Source organism: Momordica charantia (genome assembly GCF_013281855.1).
Source record: "Momordica charantia cultivar OHB3-1 chromosome 9 unlocalized genomic scaffold, Mcharantia_2.0 BLBB01000009.1, whole genome shotgun sequence".
NCBI classification, from domain to species: domain Eukaryota; kingdom Viridiplantae; phylum Streptophyta; class Magnoliopsida; order Cucurbitales; family Cucurbitaceae; genus Momordica; species Momordica charantia.
This window is the reverse complement of record NW_028275167.1, coordinates 27,667,331-27,685,797: the sequence shown is the minus strand read 5'-3', so window position 1 is coordinate 27,685,797 and position 18,467 is coordinate 27,667,331. Positions and strand designations below refer to the sequence as shown.

Below are 18,467 nucleotides of genomic sequence, written 5' to 3'. Positions count from 1 at the left end.
GCATATATTTTGCCTGCTGGTCGCATTTCTCTTTTATCAAGAAATCAAATAGACTATACAAAAATTTTGCGAATCAAAGTTCGAGAAAAGAAAGTTTTTCAATCATCGACTCAAATTTATTGTCGAACTCCACCTCGCAAAATACAGAGATATTTATGGCAAAACGAAATCCTCCCTTCTTTGATCCATACGAGCCGTGCAATTCCTTTATAAATAAATACACCTTGATCACTTATTGATGCACAAAAAAAAAATCAAATACATTTCCTTTAAGAAAATGAGAAAAAGAGCATAGTTTGTTAAAACAGAGAACTAAAAATAAATTCGTGTCTTAAAATGGGGCCTAGATATTTGGATTGAAAAAAAAAACACTGGGGATTTTATATTATTTGACCAAAAAAAAAAAGAAAAATCCCTCAACTTCATCCCTCTCGAACTGGATAACCACTATTTATTTTATATGAAGAGAGAGAGAGAGAGAAGGGGGTGCGCGCGAGAGAATGTAGGTGCGGCTTCTTTTAGAATAACAAATTGGGTTGTATAATAAAGACAGACATGCCCTGCAACGACTGAAAATTTGGCTCTTCCTCTCCCCTCTCCCCTCTGCCGCTGTTTTCTTTGGCTTTTTCTTGTTTTTGTTCCTCTTCCCAATTCTTTCCTTGTTCCTCGCCCATTCTCATCTTCCCAAATCAAAAGATTTCCAACCAGAAAAAGAGATGCAAGAACACAGAAAAGAGGAAGTGGAAGTGAAAGTGGGTGGAGGAAGAGGGGCGGAAGACATTTTTTCGCTTCTCTGATTCTTCTCTCTTCTTTTGGAGCTTTGACCCTGCGGGAAAAGGGAGAATCGCTGTGTGGGATTGAAGCGGAATCCGTTTCCTGAAACGAAGCAGCTTTTTTTTTTTTATAGCTTTACCCACCTCTTTATTTCTCTAACGAAGGGGAATGTGGGGCCATGGATTTCAGCGGCTCGATGATTAATCGGGGATTTTCTCGACGCATTTTGGGGGCCTGGTTTGGTTTCTAACTTTGAAGCAAAATCGTAAGGCCGATGTTTGTTTATCTGATGCGTGGGGAAAATCAAGTGCGGGCGTGATCTTCGAGGCGCTAATTGTTGGTTGTACGATCGGGCTGTGGATTTAAGGTGTTTACTCTTCGGAGTTGTTCTTTGGTTGAGGCTGCTGCAGAATCGGAAGAAGGCGAGTTCGTTTCGATTTCTTTTGGAAAATGGCGACCAATCTGATGGAAATGGAAATGGAAATGCAAGAACCGAGTATTGATACGGATAAGCTGAGCTACGAAATTTTCTCGATTCTGGAGAGCAAATTCTTGTTTGGCTACGACGATCAGAAGCTCTGGATACCTAAGCAGATCTCTCCGGTTATCGAATCGCCGCGGCCGGAAGCTCAAGCGGAGGCCATTGATGACGTCTCGGCGATAAAGAATCAGAGGGGGAAAATCTGCATTCTGAGCATCGATAGCGGCGGCATGCGGGGGATTCTCTCCGGCAAGGCTCTGTCCTATCTCGAACAAGCTCTCAAGATGAAGTCCGGCAATCCGGATGCCAGAATCGCCGATTACTTCGACGTCGCCGCCGGAGCCGGCATTGGAGGCATTTTCACGGCAATGCTTTTCGCGACGAAAGACCAGAGCCGTCCAATCTACAATGCGGAGGAGACGTGGCGATTCCTGGCCGAGAAAGGCAAACGGTTGTACCGTTCAACTTCAGGCTCCGGCAACGGCTTTTTACGGCGGCTCCGCAAACCGCGGGGCTCATCCTCCGCCGCCTCCGCCACCGCCGGTTTAGAGAAGGCAATGAAAGAGGCATTCGAAGAGAACGACAGAAGCTTAACGCTGAAAGACACTCTGAAACCGGTTCTAATACCTTGCTACGACCTCTCCAGTACGGCGCCGTTTCTGTTCTCCCGAGCCGACGCTCTCGAGACGGAGAGCTTCAACTTCCGGCTATGGGAGGTCTGCCGAGCCACCTCCGCCGAACCGGGCGTGTTCGAACCGGTCTCGATGGAGTCCATCGACCGGCAAACGCATTGCCTCGCCGTCGACGGCGGATTGGCCATGAGCAACCCGACGGCGGCGGCGATCACGCACGTGCTGCACAACAAGCAAGAGTTCCCGTTCGTGCGAGGGGTCGAGGATCTTCTGGTCCTCTCGCTGGGGACCGGTCAGCTGTTCGAGGTGAATTACGATTACAACCAGGTGAAGAACTGGAAGGCGAAGGAGTGGGCTCGGCCCGTCGCTCGAATCTCCGGCGAGGGCTCCGCCGACATGGTGGACCAGGCGGTGGCTATGGCTTTCGGTCAGTCCAAGAGCAGTAATTACGTGCGAATTCAGGTACGGCAATATTCTGTGCTGGCCTGCCCTCCCACATTAAACACTTCGATCAATTCGTAAATTTTTATTTTGGCTTTATTTTTCCTTTTGGTAAATTCTTTTTTGTGTGAAATTATTTTTTTGGGGTGTCGCTGTTGGACATGGATTGATATTGCGGAATAGGGTGCAATTGGTGCTGTGGACAGGCTGTGGGATGGTCAAGAGATTATCCTTCATGAACATGTAGCTCGATTTGTTTGTTTCCCTTTTAGATTTTATTTCTCACCCCCTTCTTCTACCATAGGTTTTCTTTTACATTCTTTTTTTTTTAATCAAATAGTGATGGAGATTCGAATTCATCACGAGTAAAAAGATGGGTATAGATATATGATGATTGAGTACTTAAACGATGCTCAAGTTGACTTGCATATATCTTTTAGGTTGTGTTTGATTATTATTTTGCTTTTAATTTCTTGATTTTGAAAATTATGCTTGTTTGCTTACAGTTTTGATATGTTTCCGCTTTCGTTTTCTTTAAAAAACACTTGATTTCTTAGCCAAGTTTCAAAAACAAAAATTAGTAGGTTTTAGTAATGTTTTAAAAAACTAGATGCAAAACAATCAAAGTAGTGTTTACCGGCTTAATTTTTCATGAAATGGGACCTTTATATTAGTTTTTTTTTTCTCTTTCTACGTTTGCTTAAATTCTGTCCTTTTCATTCAACGATCATTTCTGTAAGCAAGGGTGGATTAAAATTTCAACTCTTTGAGCATTATTCATCTTGCTCTTTGAAAGGAACCGTTCTTCATTTCTGACTTGCCAACTCTGTTGTGAGTTTGAGAAAAGAAAAGGAGACACAACTTTGAAAACAAGGTCTCTATAGATAATCATATTCCTTGTAAGATCTATAATTTCACATTTATTTGGATTGACAAATGAAATTGATTCAAGGGTGTGTGTTATTTCCTCTACTCTAAGGGAACTTAACCGTATTCTATTTGCCCAACTCTTTGCACCAAAATATGGTAAGTTTTGGCACTTTACTTCCTGCAATTTGCAATCTTGGCTCTTAAGATTTGCCCTTCTTTTTAGTATTGATGGAAAAGGTACCCATCGCTGCTATGTCTTCTTACGGAATGCCAATTGTCTTTGTTTAATGCAATTAATTTGCACATCTAAAATTGTCACTTGTCATTGTACCATTACTCTTGCTATATTTTTGGCTTGCATTACCCCAATTTGGGACCCACCATCTCACTAAATTCTTGCTCCATAGGTACTCTTATCATTAACTTTTTAAATTAACTTCTAGCTATCTTTTCAACTATTGTCTTCCCTGCACATAAAATCTTTATTTTCTTTCTTTTGGGACACAACAAAATCAATCATGTAGGGTCTTCACAGAGTTTGTCTTTATTAGAACAGTTGGGAACTGGGGTTTTACCGTGGCTACTATTCCCTACTCCCGTATTGATCAAAGGATATTGAATCATCGACGTCGGTGAATATTTAATTCTCTAATTTTGATTAAAATTTCAATTATTTGTGGGATTGCCAGGCAAATGGATCCAGCATAGTCCAATGTGGCCCAAATGTGGAGACAGATCCAAGTTCCAGCAATGTAAATATGCTGATTGCATTAGCAGAAGAGATGCTGCAACAGAAGAATGTCGAATCCGTTCTCTTTGGAGGCAAGAGGATCGCCGAGCAGACTAATTTTGAGAAACTTGATTGGATTGCTGCAGAACTGGTTCTTGAGCATCAGAGAAGAAGTTGCAGAATAGCTCCTACTGTTGCTTTCAAGCAAGTGTCACCCCAAAACCCTTAGAAACACTCAAGATATAGATCAAGAAGGTAAGCCCTCCCTTTACTCAAAATTCTGTCATTTATATATCTCGTAGCCTTGTGTTATGCTTACGACCCACCTCACTAGTTCTTCGAGAGATATCAAAGGTCTTTTAACTTTGGGAACTTACCTTAAACTTTAGGACTCTGAAATATATCTCCAAACATTCCCACCCCACCAAGGACACCCATTGGGTTAAAAAAATTGCTCTATTTGATTTATCATTTCCTATTTCATGCAGTAGCTTGTAAGGAAGACAATTAGATTAATTTTAATAAAGTAAAAGAAAGAAAAAGCAAAATTCTAAGGGGATCCTATGAACTTTGAGCATATGACAAACCTTGGGTTTGATTTTGTTGTAAGAAAAATGGACAATGAATTATGGAGGGAAGTCACAAGCATGTATATAAGATTTGTCCATTTGTGGGTTTGTTCAGAAAAAGGGTCAAAAGCTAATGAATGAGTTTTTGTTGTTTGGTTTAGCGATTAGAAGATAGATGATGACTTGAGGGAGGCCACCGACACTTGGTAAAGGGGTAGGAGAATGAAGGATATTCTGGTCAATGTCTTTCAAATTGAATAGGGCAAGAGGCAAAACTGCCGGAAGTGAAATCAATTCCTGTACTTCTTTCTGAAATCTGATTATATATATAGCCGTTTTATTAGGTTTGACCAGTGGGAATTACGTTTTTACCCATTTTACCACTGCTTCGGTTGAGGGAAAATTCTGTTTTTCTCATAAAAGTTGCTGTTTTACTGGTACTCTTTTGAGGTTAAGTTACCATTTTAGCCCTTTGATCATAATACTTACCACAAGATTCAAGAACCCTGTTGTTTAGTTAAAATTTTCTTTGGAGTTGGGAAGAGAAGAGTCACTGTAAAAGTCAAAGTTGGGTGAGTCCAACCAAATATTTGCGAGTGGTTGAGAAGATAAAGATTGAACATGTTTAACTTTTTGACAGACAGTAAAGGCAGTAAAACAGGGGAGGGAGTCAGAAGGAAAACCCTCCAAAGGAACATTTTCAAAAGCATAGCTGATAGCACCAACGAAGCTACCAAGTTTGGTCAGATTTTGGGGAGAAGTAAAAGCCTAGCCAATCCTTGCCCCTTCAAGCACGCCTAGCCCCTATATTTCTCATTTTGACCCTCAATTTCTAGCTTCTCTTTTTGAAAACCTTTATTATTTTTTTTTCTTTACAAAAATCAAATCTTGTTTCTTTCCATATAAATAATTGCTCGACCCGATTAAATTTTTAAATGATTCTGACGTAGCTAACGTCGAATGATAGTAGTACCTAGGTTGGCATGATAGTACACAAATTTCCCTATTCTTTTGGCTTCTCGTTCTTTCCTAACCTTTTCTTTCACATGTCACTAAACTCAAAAGTTTAAGTTGATAGGTGATGGTATATTAAATATTTTATGTATATACTTCTAACATTCACCATCATCCCTTTCAGCCCAACAACATGTGGGGTTGATGATGATTTAAACCTCTAACCTTTTAGTCGAAGATCTATGTTTCAACCTTACCCTCAAACTGGCACATTCATCCCCAAGTATCTATCTATCAGTATCAAATTTATTGTAACTCATCAACTTAATCTTTTGGATTGATTGGTGACTTAACATAGTAACGGAACAAAAAGTATCGAACTTTTATACTCCCACACAAACGTGAAGGGGAGTGTTAAGGAATTTACGAAAGATTGAATTTACCGTAGTCTATTAGCTTAAGCTTTAATACTTACCACTAAACTAAAAAACTCAAAGTGGCCAAGTGGATAGATTAGGTTAGATATATTCATTGTTTTTACACACATTCTTAACAGTACTATTAATATCACTTCTCTAGTTTGTAACAACAGTGATGATTTTTGTGTGCAGGGAAAATTACCACCTGTTAAAGGAGAGAGAGAGGAAAAAGAAGCAACTTTTTATTTAATTTGTTTTCTTTGTATTGTGCATGTGGAAATAGGAAGAAGTTGAAGGAAAAGGACAAGAGAAGAAGTGGAAAATCTTAGTGGGATATTTTGCCTGCCTAAGGCAAGGCAAGGCAAGGCAAAGGCAAAGGCAAAGGCACTGTGGTGTCCACTCCACTCTTTGTTTTACAAAACTGAAAAACACCATTCATTCAGTTCAGACTTAAAGATCTCAAAGCTTTTGGATTTGGCAACTCAAACAAAATATATTTCAGGTCTGAAAATTAGAATCCCCTTCTTTTCTTCTTCACAAAATCTCATTTCCAGGCCTCTGTTTCTGTCCTCTCCTTTTTTCCTTTTCAATCCCTTTCATTATTATTTATTTCACAATATATATATATATTTTTTCGGCAATTTTAATTTCTTTCTTTTTTCAGCGACCGACAGTTTCCATTATATCAAACCAAAATGGCAACTTTATATATATATATATATGTATGTATATGACATGTGGGCCCCATTCTTTGATGAGACAGAAAATTAGATTTCTCATTTCTTTTTCTTTTTCTTTTTCCCTTTTTTTCCTTATTTTACTATCCAGTCCTTTTGAAGTGCCTGCTCTGAAGCAACATAATCCCCAATGCACCTCTCTCTGTCCTCTGTTTCGTTTCATTTCCCTTTTTAAACTTGTATATGTTTGTAATTAGCAAATGGTTCCCAGAGAAATTGGTGTCAGATTTTTATTGAAGACCATTTATGTCCTCAGCTGTTTATTTAAGACCGTTGATATTTTTCTGTCTCTCTGAACTTATGAGCTTATGATGATTGGATGGTGCTTGATTGATAGAGTGGAATTTACTATTACTTTCATTCATTGGAATGTTAATATATTATTTGTGGTTCGTCTAATAATCATTTTGTTTTTAATTTTCAGTTTCTAGAAACTAAATTTGTCAACACTATCTTTACCTATGTATTTTTTTTGTTATCTATTCTTTAAAAATATTCTTAAAATCTACGTTAAAATTCAAATTTATTTTTAAAAGAAGGGCATATCATACAAAAAAAAAGTAAAAACAAAATGTTTATCAAATATCGCCTAAGGAAAAAGAAGTTGTCAAAAGTACAACATGTGGGGGTGGTGGATTGAACTAACAATCTTTTGGTTATAGGTATATGTCAATTATGGGTTAAGTTATATTCGCTCTAACATCAAAAATCACTTTTTAATCCATACTTTCGTTGAAATAACAATTTAACTTCTGAACTTTAGTTTGTAATGAATTAGTTCTTCTACTCTTAAATTTGTAATAATTTAGTTCATAAACTTTAGCATGTAACAATTTATTTCCAATAGTTTGAAATTTGTAATATTTTTTCTTTGAGATAAAATTTGTAATAATTTAATCCATATCGTAAAAAATGTTGGCAATATTTAATGAAGTTTTTTATATATGTTTATCCCTAAAATGGTAATGGACTGTGTTTGTGAATTACAAAAGCTTAAATTGTTAAAAAATAAATTGTTATGTAAAGTTTAAAAGTTAAATTGTCCCAAAATTGGAAAGTAGCGGAAGTTGGTGGATTTGGTTGGTAGATTTTTGGTACCATGCGCATGGCCTTGGTTTTGGCATGCCTTTTGAAAAAGATGACATTTTATTGGTTTTCTGATTCCTTTTATCTCTTTTTATTTTTTCCCCATTCATTATTGCGAAATATGAAGGTGGGAAGTTTTTAAAAAGTCAAAAGCTTTTGTTCTTGCAGGCCTTTCTTTCGACCTCAATTTTTTATGCGCATGAAAGCTTTGTATAAAAAGAAACCCAACAAATGTATTCTTCTTGCTCAAGAAAACCATGGGATATGTTAAATAATTATGTAAAAGTGTATTGATGATCATAGTGTTCCTGTTGGGTGTAGAGAACTAAGTAAAAATTGGACCCATAGCATGAAATTTCGAATATAGAATTTTCGAGTACTTTATTTTGTAAAGTTTAGAATTTAAAATAAAATATTCAATGCTGTGAACTAAAATAGAATTATGTATGTTTGTGGACTAATTTGAAATGTCCAATGTGGTTTAACTAGTTAAAGGGATAAGATACTTATTACTTTTCTTTCATAAGGTTGAAGGTTCGAATTTCCGTATTCACATCGTTTAATTAAAAAGAATGAAAAAAAAAGAGAAAAGATTCAACTTTCCATCCGTTGTTAAACTATTAAAAAACATATATATATATAATTTATTCATGGTTGTGGAGATTTTTTACCTTATTTTAAGATGATTAATGCAAATTAACTACTGAGTTAGGTCGAAATTAATTGTTTTCCATTACTATTAAAAGGAGAGATTTTTGAAATTGTAACATCTCTAAACTTAGATCAATATTCACGATTCTAAATTTCAATTAAGAAATTCAAAATTTTTAATTAGTTTAACAATGTGGATGTGGAAGATAAAATATTTATCTATAGAAATAGTAATAGATGTCTTATCTACTCGGCCATGCTTAAACTTGCTAGCACATTTAAGTTAGTTTAACATTTTCTTTGTAGGTTCGTGTTGATGTTGGATTCTAAATGAAGTGATATCCACGGTGAGTTCTTTTGACTCAGCTAAACGGAGCGAACTATACAAAAGAAACATGTACGCAATGAACAAACACTCTAACACTCAAGTTAGTTTAAGGCTTGATTTATACAACGGTGAGTTCTTTTGACTGAGCTAAACGGAGCGAACTATACAAAAGAAACATGCACGCAATGAACAAACACTGACACCCAAGTCAGTTTAAGGCGTGATTTATACAAGTTCGTTCAAAATAGAATTGCATTACCGGTAGACTAAGTGCGAGAGTGTGGGTGTTATAGGAGTTGAGGGAAAATATTGTTACAAAGACAAGTGGTTTCATCTCATAGTTCGATGTCCACATGTCGAAGGACATTTTGCAAAAGTGCAAGCTATATAGACCGATAGGTCTTCATTGATAGACTATTAGTCAGGTATCAAGCTATTCAAAGGCAAACTATTTTAGTCAATTTTATATTATTCTAAAAATAGAAATTATGGAATTTTCTAAATTTGCATCAATCAAATTAGAATGCAATGAGTATAATGTAATTAGCCCCAAATTAAGCGAACATTACTCCGCATAATCTGGCTTTTTAAAAAGGTAAAATCACGGACCTAACCTAGTAACCAAAGAACAATTTACTGTTGTAATTACTGCCCGTGTTGCTCCTTTTCACTGTTCTGAGTTAATTATATTTCTACTTTGGGGACCGAATAGTCCAATCTCTTTCAATCTATATCACCAAAAGTTATTGAAAAAGAAAGTTAAAGAAACTGCTTTCCCCCTCCAATTTGACACTTGTTTTGCTTTTGATGCACAGCACCTGCAATGATTTAAATATTATAAATTAACAAAACAAAAAAAAAGTATATATATATAATTTTTTTTTAAGATTCTGCTGCTTTCATCAAATTAAACCTTAAAAGTTAAAACAAAGGGGTGAAAATAATCTCTCTTTCCGATCTAAATTAAAAAATTACTCAAAACCAATGGCACAGAATCAAAACATCTGAATTTAGTCACAAAATCTAGGTAAAAAAGTTCAGACTCAACATTAAAATGTTTAATGGCTGCTATTCATAGTGTATTTTATCAAGAAGTTACCACAAGCATTTCAACTAGCCACAAATCAATAAAAAAGAAAACTCAATTATTAAGGCGTATTAATTTCATCACGGGAAGAGTTTCCCAATTTAGTATCTGAATGAGTAGAAAATATTTTCATTTTAATAAAAAATTGAAGTCATGAGTAATTTTTTAGAGTCAAATAGATTAATCACTAAGGTTAAGGATCCTATATTCATAAGATAAGTGTGTCAAAAAATATATATACCAATAAGATAAGGGACTTAACACGAGTTTATAATAGACATGAACTACTTCTCAGATTGTCAGTTGATTTTGAAATAGAACCCTTGAATATTAATATGGTATCAAAAACCCAAAACGATTCTATTAAAAAAAAATCATTTGCTAATATGACGGGGTTTATTCGTACCCCACTTGTATCTTTATCAAAAACAAATTAATGGTTGATCAATATTTTATATAGGATGCAAAATGATGTGACATAAATTTATTAATTCATCAAATAGAGACAATATTATCAAATAATTGAACCTCAAACCAATATTATTGTGTCACACATTATTTTATCAAATAAATTACGTAAGCTTCTAAAACAATGTTCAAAGTTTTGTCGATCATCGATCGCAATCAAATCTTATTCTCTACCTGAAACAATCCTTGATCTTTGTCTCTTTTTTTTAGCTTTATAAACGAGACATAAACCTCAATCACTCAATTATATATGTAATTTAGTGTAGTTTTTGCTTTTGGCGGACAAATAATTGATTAAAAAAATAAAATTATTGTTTTGGTCAATAAATAATTGGTTATGACTAAACCTTGTGTAATTGAATTGGCATCAACTTTTTTGGTATTTTATAATGATTAAAGAAGCTTATCCCTTCTGCACATCAATGAATCCAATTTATCACCTTCCACATCCTGTCCCCCTCCAACTGATCAAACATAACATCATTTCTTTGACAAATTAATAACAGTAATTTAATTTGATTAACAGATATTTCTTTTAGGTTGAAATTCGAATTCATAATATTTTGGTGGGAAAAATAAACGCTATAAAACAGTTGAATTATAAGAATTTGGCCAAAGAAAAGGAAAAAATGGCTATAGAGAACCTTTTGAGTTCAAATTCAACCATAAATGTGCTTTGGCTTAATTTTTCTCTTCTTGAGCGTGCTTAGTTAAATTATAAGTTTAGTTCCTTGTTTGTGTTTAATAAATTTTTTAATTTTGAAGATTGTTTAATAGGTCTCTCCACTTTTAATTTTGGGTCGATTAGGTTTCTAAATTTTAAAATATTGTCAATTAATAGGTCTCTAAATTTTAAAAAATATCTAATAATACATCTCTAAATTTTCAATTTTGTATTTAATAGATCACTAATCTAACCATCATTTTTTAAAATCCACAAACTTATTAAACACAAATTAAAAGTTTAAGATTATATTTTATGAAAAAAAATCAATTTTAGATCCAATAGATTAATGAATTTTTAAAATGACAAATTTCTAAAAAATTTATTAGACACAAAAATTGAAAATTAAAAAATCTGTTAGATATTTTTTTAAGTCAAGAGACCTATCAGAAATAAATATGAAAGTTCAAAAACTAAACTAATAATCTAACCTAATATTTTATATTACAATCATTGTAGGGTAAAAATTAAGTTCAAGATAACCATTTAGCTATCTGCTTTGTTTATATAAAAGAATTTCAATATCGTCATTTATGTTTAATTTTTGTGAATCAAGTCTTTTCCTTTCTTTAGTTTATTTAGTTATTTCATCAACCACTCGACAATTTAACTAAGTTATAATTACTTTATGTTTTAATTTTATGAGTTCGATACGTTGAATATTTATAAAGTCGCAAATCTAGTACATGCTTTATATATCAATGCAAGCTGACTTATTTGACCCGAAACAAGTTCAAAATACTATTATGCTAACAACTAACCAGCACGAGAACGATAGAGGAAAGAAAAACAAAAAAGATAATTCTTTTTAGTCTCAAACCAAATGGCTTAATGCTTCAAACCAAGGCTGGAAATTGTATGGGCTCTTGCAAGTCTTGATTGATGGGAAACAAATTGCACTGTCCATGCTGCGCCATCAATTGGTCCACAAGCACAAGCGACACCATTGCTTCTACTATAGGCACGGCTGCACCAGATTTCCAATTTATAAACTCATAAATTAATTTAATTGTGAATCGACGAAAATGACCCTATGCATGTATTGCATTGTTTTGATGACTACCTCGTGGGACGACGCATGGATCATGGCAATCGAGAGCCTTCAATTCGACCTCTCTTTTGTCTCTTGTTACTGTTTGTTGCTTCCTCTATCAAAATGTAAAAAGACGTTAATCTACATCATACTATAAAAATTTAATCATTTTTAATATATTTTCATTGAAAAAATTTAGAAAAGAGAGGGATCGAGATTTGGAGTCGGTCCAAGTGCGACGATATGTGCATAGACTTACTCCGATTGTGGCTATTGGCTTGAAAGCTACTCTCATGACTATAACTTCTCCATTAGATATTCCTCCCTACAATCGTTCACCCAAATCCATTAAAAAAAAGGTGAGTAAAACATATGCGAATTACCCTTATTAATAAAGGAAATATATATAAATTGTAAAAATAAAAAACTGCGAAACAAAAATTATTATCAAACGGATTTTAAATATGTGTTCGAGAATACTTGTATTCCACCAGATTGATTGGTTCTCGTTCTGATTCTTCCATCTTTATCAACAAAGAAAGGATCGTTATGTTGACTCCCTGTCAAGAAAGTGCCTGCAAATCAGAGACTTTTGTATTAGTTTTGCAAAAAAGGAAAAAATTAATTTTTTCTCAAAATTACAAAAATACAAATGAAGTAATTTAGTTGGCGCTGAGAGATATGACCAGCAAAGCCACTGCCAATATGAAAGCCTTTAGAGGCAGGAATTGACATGAGAGCTTTAGCAAGCTCAGCCTCAAGTTTGTCAAACACTGGCGAACCCAGCCCCTGTAAACAACAAACGTTACCGTTTGCGTTTTAGAGTAAGTTTAGAATGACTTTTAAAATGTTGACGAGTATTTTTTTGTCTAATTAGAAGTATTTTTAATTTTTTTTTGTAGTAATTGGTTATGTAATTCTAAGTTTTTAAGAAAACACTAGGAGAGAGACAGATTACAAACACGTGGACAATTCTTGATAATACATGTAACAACACCACCAATGGAGTCTCCTACTGCATGGACCGTATCAATAGCAGCCATCATCTTCTCTTCATATTCAGGGACTGGACATCTCACCACACTTCTATCTACCTGCATTTACAATTTTGTGTCTAATAGATCATCGTCCTACATGATATGTTGGACTATATTATTTTTTACTATTACATGACGGTTGATTTAAATAGGTTTATTAAGATCTAAGAATACAAAAATTGAAATGACACGACGCTATTCTTATCAAATACTTTTTAAAAAAGAAAAATTGAATAGATATTTAGAGACCAAGTTATAACTTAACCCTTTTTTTTCACTACTCATCAACCTTTACAAATCATAAATTCTAGTGACAAATTATGTTGTGTTTCTTCACAGTTTCTTTAGTTTATTTTATGCTTTCTCGAAAATACACTTAAATTATTAGTCAAATTTAAAAAAGTAAAAACAAAATTTTAGAAATCTTCCTTTCTTTTTTAAATTCTGTTTTTAAAACTAGGTTTTGAAAAGGTTTTCTAAATGTAAACAACACGCCACAGAAATATATGGATGAAAATAGTATTTACAAGTTAAGCTTCTAAAAATAAATAAACATCAAAATATCAAAAAGAGGTTCAAGGTTGTTATGGGATTGGATCTGGCTAAGGAAATGGGCCTCTCCAGACCAGAGAGGCCCAAACCTAGCGACAGACTGAGCAAGTCGAGGCTCGGACCCGACCCCGACTCGGCTTGATTGACCGAGCCCACTTTCACTCCTCTCCCGTTGGGTGAGGTGCCCCGGTCCATGAATCCCTGTAATCCAGTAACGATCGATAGATGGACTCAATGAGAAGGTTTCATAAGACAAAACTACTGTAAATGGAACCACTCGCTCCACCCTGAAGGTAAGCAAATAAACCCTAAGTACTTCATAGTAATTCTCCCATCGCCGATTTAAACATCGGAGCCAGTGTGTGACTGAAGTCACATCGGGTTAAAGTTGTTTGGTCTTGCAAGCATCTGATCCCTTATTATCGAGCTTGGTACACATTTGACGAGGACCAAAGATGCCAAATTTCCCGTATCAACAAAGGTATAAAAATTCAAATATTTTCTAATACAACATTAAGATGTAGGAATTTAGACCTTAATCTCAAATAAATGAGTTAATTATATATCTGTACTGCTGAGCTATATCTGTAACTCAATAATTCCTTTGAACAATTCAAACATAGTTTAATAAACTAGAATTTATTAAAACAGTAACCATACCTCATCTTGTGTTAGACAATTGTAATCAACCATACCCTCTGGAATAACAACATCGTGGACTTGAGAGGCAAACCCAATAATCTAATGAAAAATTAAAAAAATTAAAATTAAAATTAAAAATCGATTTAAATTAGGAAGAAAAAAAGAATGATGTTAAATTAAAGGTAGCTTAATTTAGCTGGCTAATTAAGAAGAAATACCTCGGTTCCAGAAAGTTCCTTGAGAATTTTCTTAGCAACAGCTCCCGCTGCCACTCTTCCAACGGTTTCTCTAGCTGAAGCTCTCCCACCACCCTTCGAAATAAAACCTTTTTAAATATAACAAAGGATAAATCATACTCATTCCACTCAAAATGAATTGTCTAATTTTCATTTATACCCTTCAAATTTTGCAGCATTTCAAAAATCACCCTCAATATTAACTCCACTGACCCTATAATACCATATTAAATGATCAATATTCATGAGATTCATCTAATCTCATAATCAATTGACAATAGAAGGAGAAGGCCTTGCATCTTATAAATTTGGCTAAATCTCTTTAACATACCCTTCAAGATGGTGGCTGTTTTCAACTCACTAATCTTAAGTGAATTACTCGTTTGAGGTTGGTAGAATCTGATATAAACTACCAATCAGTCTAAAAAATTAGGCAAATAGATTACGATAAATTTAAGATATCTTTTAACATCTCCCAAAGTCAAAGGAGTAATTGGCATATATCTCAACCATAATTAGCACATATTCTTACATTTTTTAGACTTAACCATAATTGACATATATCTCCAAAAAAAATCTCCCAAAAGAAAAATGCAAAATAATTTTGAAAACAATTAAAAAGGGTGAGAATGATGAAATATCATTAATGTCAATATTAATTGGTAGAGTTAATTAATTAATTAATTACCTCAACGGCTCGAACTCCATACTTCATATCATAAGTTGCGTCGGCATGAGATGGCCTATAAACCATTGACATTTCATTGTAATCCTGTATGTATAATCCAGTCAGTTAAAATAAATTACTGCTCGTGGTAATTAATTAAATTTATATTACGCCAATTTAAAAATTTTTATTTTATAAAAAGGAGATTTCAAGCTATGATTAAAGAGGAAATATTAATTCTTAGAAGATGTAAATAATTTCCTATATTACTTACATGCCTACTTTTTTCTGTATTGGGTACAAAGATGAGAATAGGTGTTCCCGTGGTCACGCCTGAATGCATCATATGTTCATGACGTTTAGTATATGAGTGAAACTTATATATATACGAGGAAAATATGATATTTTGAATAAATTAAAATCAATATTTTAATTGTCAGAGTGAACATAGCTCGATGATAATTAGTATATATCTCCAACTGTGAGTTTAATCACTCGCTCCTATATATTGTACTAAAGCCTATTTCAATTAATGGTGTCAAAAACTAACACAAAGTTTTTTTTATTTATAAGAGCTTTTTTTTGTTGACATTTTTATAAGAGCTATTCATGGATGACATATATAAAGTTTAAAATTATAAATTTAATCTATGAACTTTTAAATTTGTGTATAATAAGTTAAGTTAAAAAATTGTTGTTTCTAGACTTTCAATTTTGTGTCTAACAAGTCTTTGACATATTCAACATATTTTTTAAAGTTCCATATGTATCTATTAGACATAGAATTTAATTTTGTGTCTAATAAGACCATTAAATTTAATTTTGTGTCAAATAAATCTACGAATTCTAAGAAATTTCGACTAAGTCAATGACCTATTAGACACAAAATTAAAAATTTATAGATCTATTGGATACAAAATTGAAAGTCTTAAAATTTATTAGACACTCTTGAAATTCATAGATCTAGTAAATACATAATTAAAAATTCAGAGACATATTAAATATTTTTAAAGTTGAGTGGACTAAACTTGTAATTTAACCTCCGTACAATTTAAAACAAGCATAATGTAAGACCCGTTAAATCTCTCTTTTTTTTTTTTGACATAAGTTAAATCTATTTTAAATTATATATGATTTGAATGGAGATTTTAACGCTATATCTGAAAAAAAAACACAAAAATCAAAAGAAAACAAAAGAAAAAGAGAAAATATATATATCAAACCATCGGTAACTCCTGAAAGTATACGGCAGGTATCAGTCTCATTTCTGTTGGTTGTAGTTCGACCCTCCTGACCTGTTCTCCTGATAATGCCATTAGATCGTTTATTTATATAAATACATCTTTTTTTTTTCTTTTGTATATTTTCAAATATTTTATATAAATTTTAAATGTCAACATATGTGATAATAACTGCGAAGAAATTGACATTCAAATTAGGGGCGTCATTTTTTCCCCAGGAACATGCCATAAACGGGGCGAAGAAAAATAATAATAATGGAGATTTTTCCTCTTCCCCTCGTTACTTAGTCCCTTTCTTTTTATGTTTTATCGTTTTCTCTGGAAAAATAAATAAATAAAAAATAATAATAAAATTAAAAGTCAATAAGAAAATTAAAGACCCATTGAGTACTTTTCATGTAATTAATACGTTATTTTGATTTTTGTTTATTATTAGGGAGAGGAGCAACAATTATTTCAATAATCATAATTAGGTATACAATTGAGAGAATATACGACCATATTTGTTGTACTAAAAGAAAAGAAAACGAAAAATATATGTCGAATCGAGCATATTTCAAAGAGTTAAAACATCTATCTTGGATAAAAAAGTAAACGTAAAAAATATTGCATAATTAATTTTATTTTACAGATCATACCTTTTAATAATTATTTTTTTTTATTAAAAAGATCAACCTTTCAACCGAATCAAATGAATGTTCACATGGGAACGATGGGACGGGGAAGCCTTCCCATTCCTGCTCCATTTCAATTCTCATCCCTATGAAATTTTCTATTATATTTTACGGGAATTATTCTCCGTTTATTATATTTCTTGTTATTTCAAATGATTTCTCCATTAAATAATTTTTTTTTAAAATTTCTAATTAAATGCTTAGAATAATATAACAAATTTTTACTTTAAAAAATCTGAGAAAGGAAATAAACTGGAAATTATGGTTTGTATAACTGACATTTGTAGATCCAACAATGTAAACTTGGGGGAACAAAAAAGGAAAACTGTTCGAAAATCCAATCAAAAGAGTAGAGGCAGAGCAGTACCTTCTGTTGAGCTCCGCCTGCAAATCCGGTTCGGAGAGGCGGCGGCGGGGAGGACAGCCGTCGATGACGCAGCCGACGCCGCCGCCGTGCGACTCCCCGAACGTCGTGACGCGAAAGTAAGTGCCGAACGAGTTGCCGGCGGCTCGTATTCCGGTGACATTACGGGATGAAGGGATGGGAAACGAGAGGGAAAATGGCCGAGAAGAAAACTTGGAAATCCTCAGAGCGGAGAAGCCGCCGCCGGAGCCGAGGACCGGTGAGGAAGCGGCCATTTTTCAGCGTCGGAGAAACTAGAAAGGACGAGGGCTTTGAAAATATCACTAGAGCGACCAATAGGCAATAGCAGAACATTGCATACGGGATGTCTCCAATTATTTCAAACCATATTTCGTTTCTCTTTTTTTTTTTTTTATCGTGATATATTATTGGGTTTGCGAGAGAGTGTAGAAAAAGTCTTGGAAACAATAATTATTTTTATCGGTATTAATCATTATTTTGGATGAAACAACGACATTAATATTGTGGAGCTACCAGAGATATCGTTGTCTCTAATAAATCTCGGATGGTATAGTCAATATGTGATTCGTGGTTGTGTTCTATTCTGTACATTAGTTTGGTGGTACTGGTTTGATATGATATATAAGAGAGGACAATTATTTCCATCGGTACGAGACCGAGGGATACTGTTTCAACATAATTTCAATTTGATCTATAAATGGTTCTATAGTAGCATCAAAATCCAACTTTACAAGTTATTTATAGTTACATATATTATGTCAAGAAGTACAATTGAGGTTTTTCTTTTTCTTTTAAAACTATGGTAGGTAGAATACGAAAATTTAAAACTTTCATCTCTTCAGAGAAAAAAAAAAGTAGATTTCATTGTTCGTTTGCAACGCAATTTCTATGATTCTTCGGTTCATTATCAAGAGTACGCTATACTACTGAGTACTGAGCTAATAGTCTTTGGTGTTTCATCAATATTAAAAGCGAGAGAAACTTCATCCCTTTCTTTTTTTCGACCCTACCTTATCTTTTGGGGACATAGAAAAGAGGATCCTATCAAC

The 18,467-nt window shown here is 33.8% G+C and overlaps 2 protein-coding genes across 3 annotated transcripts; one reads left to right on the top strand and one right to left on the bottom strand.

The window, feature by feature from the left end:
* Window positions 1–417: 417 nt before the first annotated feature.
* PLP6 (PATATIN-like protein 6) lies at window positions 418–6,896 on the top strand. 2 transcript variants are annotated; one of them, XM_088117859.1, is made up of 3 exons: window positions 418–2,349; window positions 3,888–4,183; window positions 5,138–5,433. In XM_088117859.1, exons 1-2 carry the CDS (start codon window positions 1,225–1,227, stop codon window positions 4,155–4,157), a joined length of 1,395 nt encoding a protein of 464 aa, XP_087973985.1. In that variant the 5' UTR covers window positions 418–1,224; the 3' UTR covers window positions 4,158–4,183; window positions 5,138–5,433. The 2 variants fall into 2 exon arrangements, with proteins under 2 accessions (XP_087973985.1, XP_022139317.2); XM_022283625.2 differs by lacking the exon at window positions 5,138–5,433 and adding an exon at window positions 6,063–6,896 and having other exon boundaries at window positions 420–2,349.
* Window positions 6,897–11,611: 4,715 nt separating this feature from the next.
* LOC111010180 (chorismate synthase 1, chloroplastic) lies at window positions 11,612–17,800 on the bottom strand. Its single transcript, XM_022283519.2, has 12 exons — window positions 17,401–17,800; window positions 16,342–16,421; window positions 15,393–15,451; window positions 15,140–15,223; window positions 14,434–14,526; window positions 14,234–14,314; window positions 12,947–13,078; window positions 12,671–12,773; window positions 12,465–12,559; window positions 12,244–12,309; window positions 12,015–12,099; window positions 11,612–11,918 (listed from the first exon to the last, which is right to left on the bottom strand). Exons 1-12 carry the CDS (start codon window positions 17,670–17,672, stop codon window positions 11,788–11,790), a joined length of 1,281 nt encoding a protein of 426 aa, XP_022139211.2. The 5' UTR covers window positions 17,673–17,800; the 3' UTR covers window positions 11,612–11,787.
* Window positions 17,801–18,467: the final 667 nt, after the last annotated feature.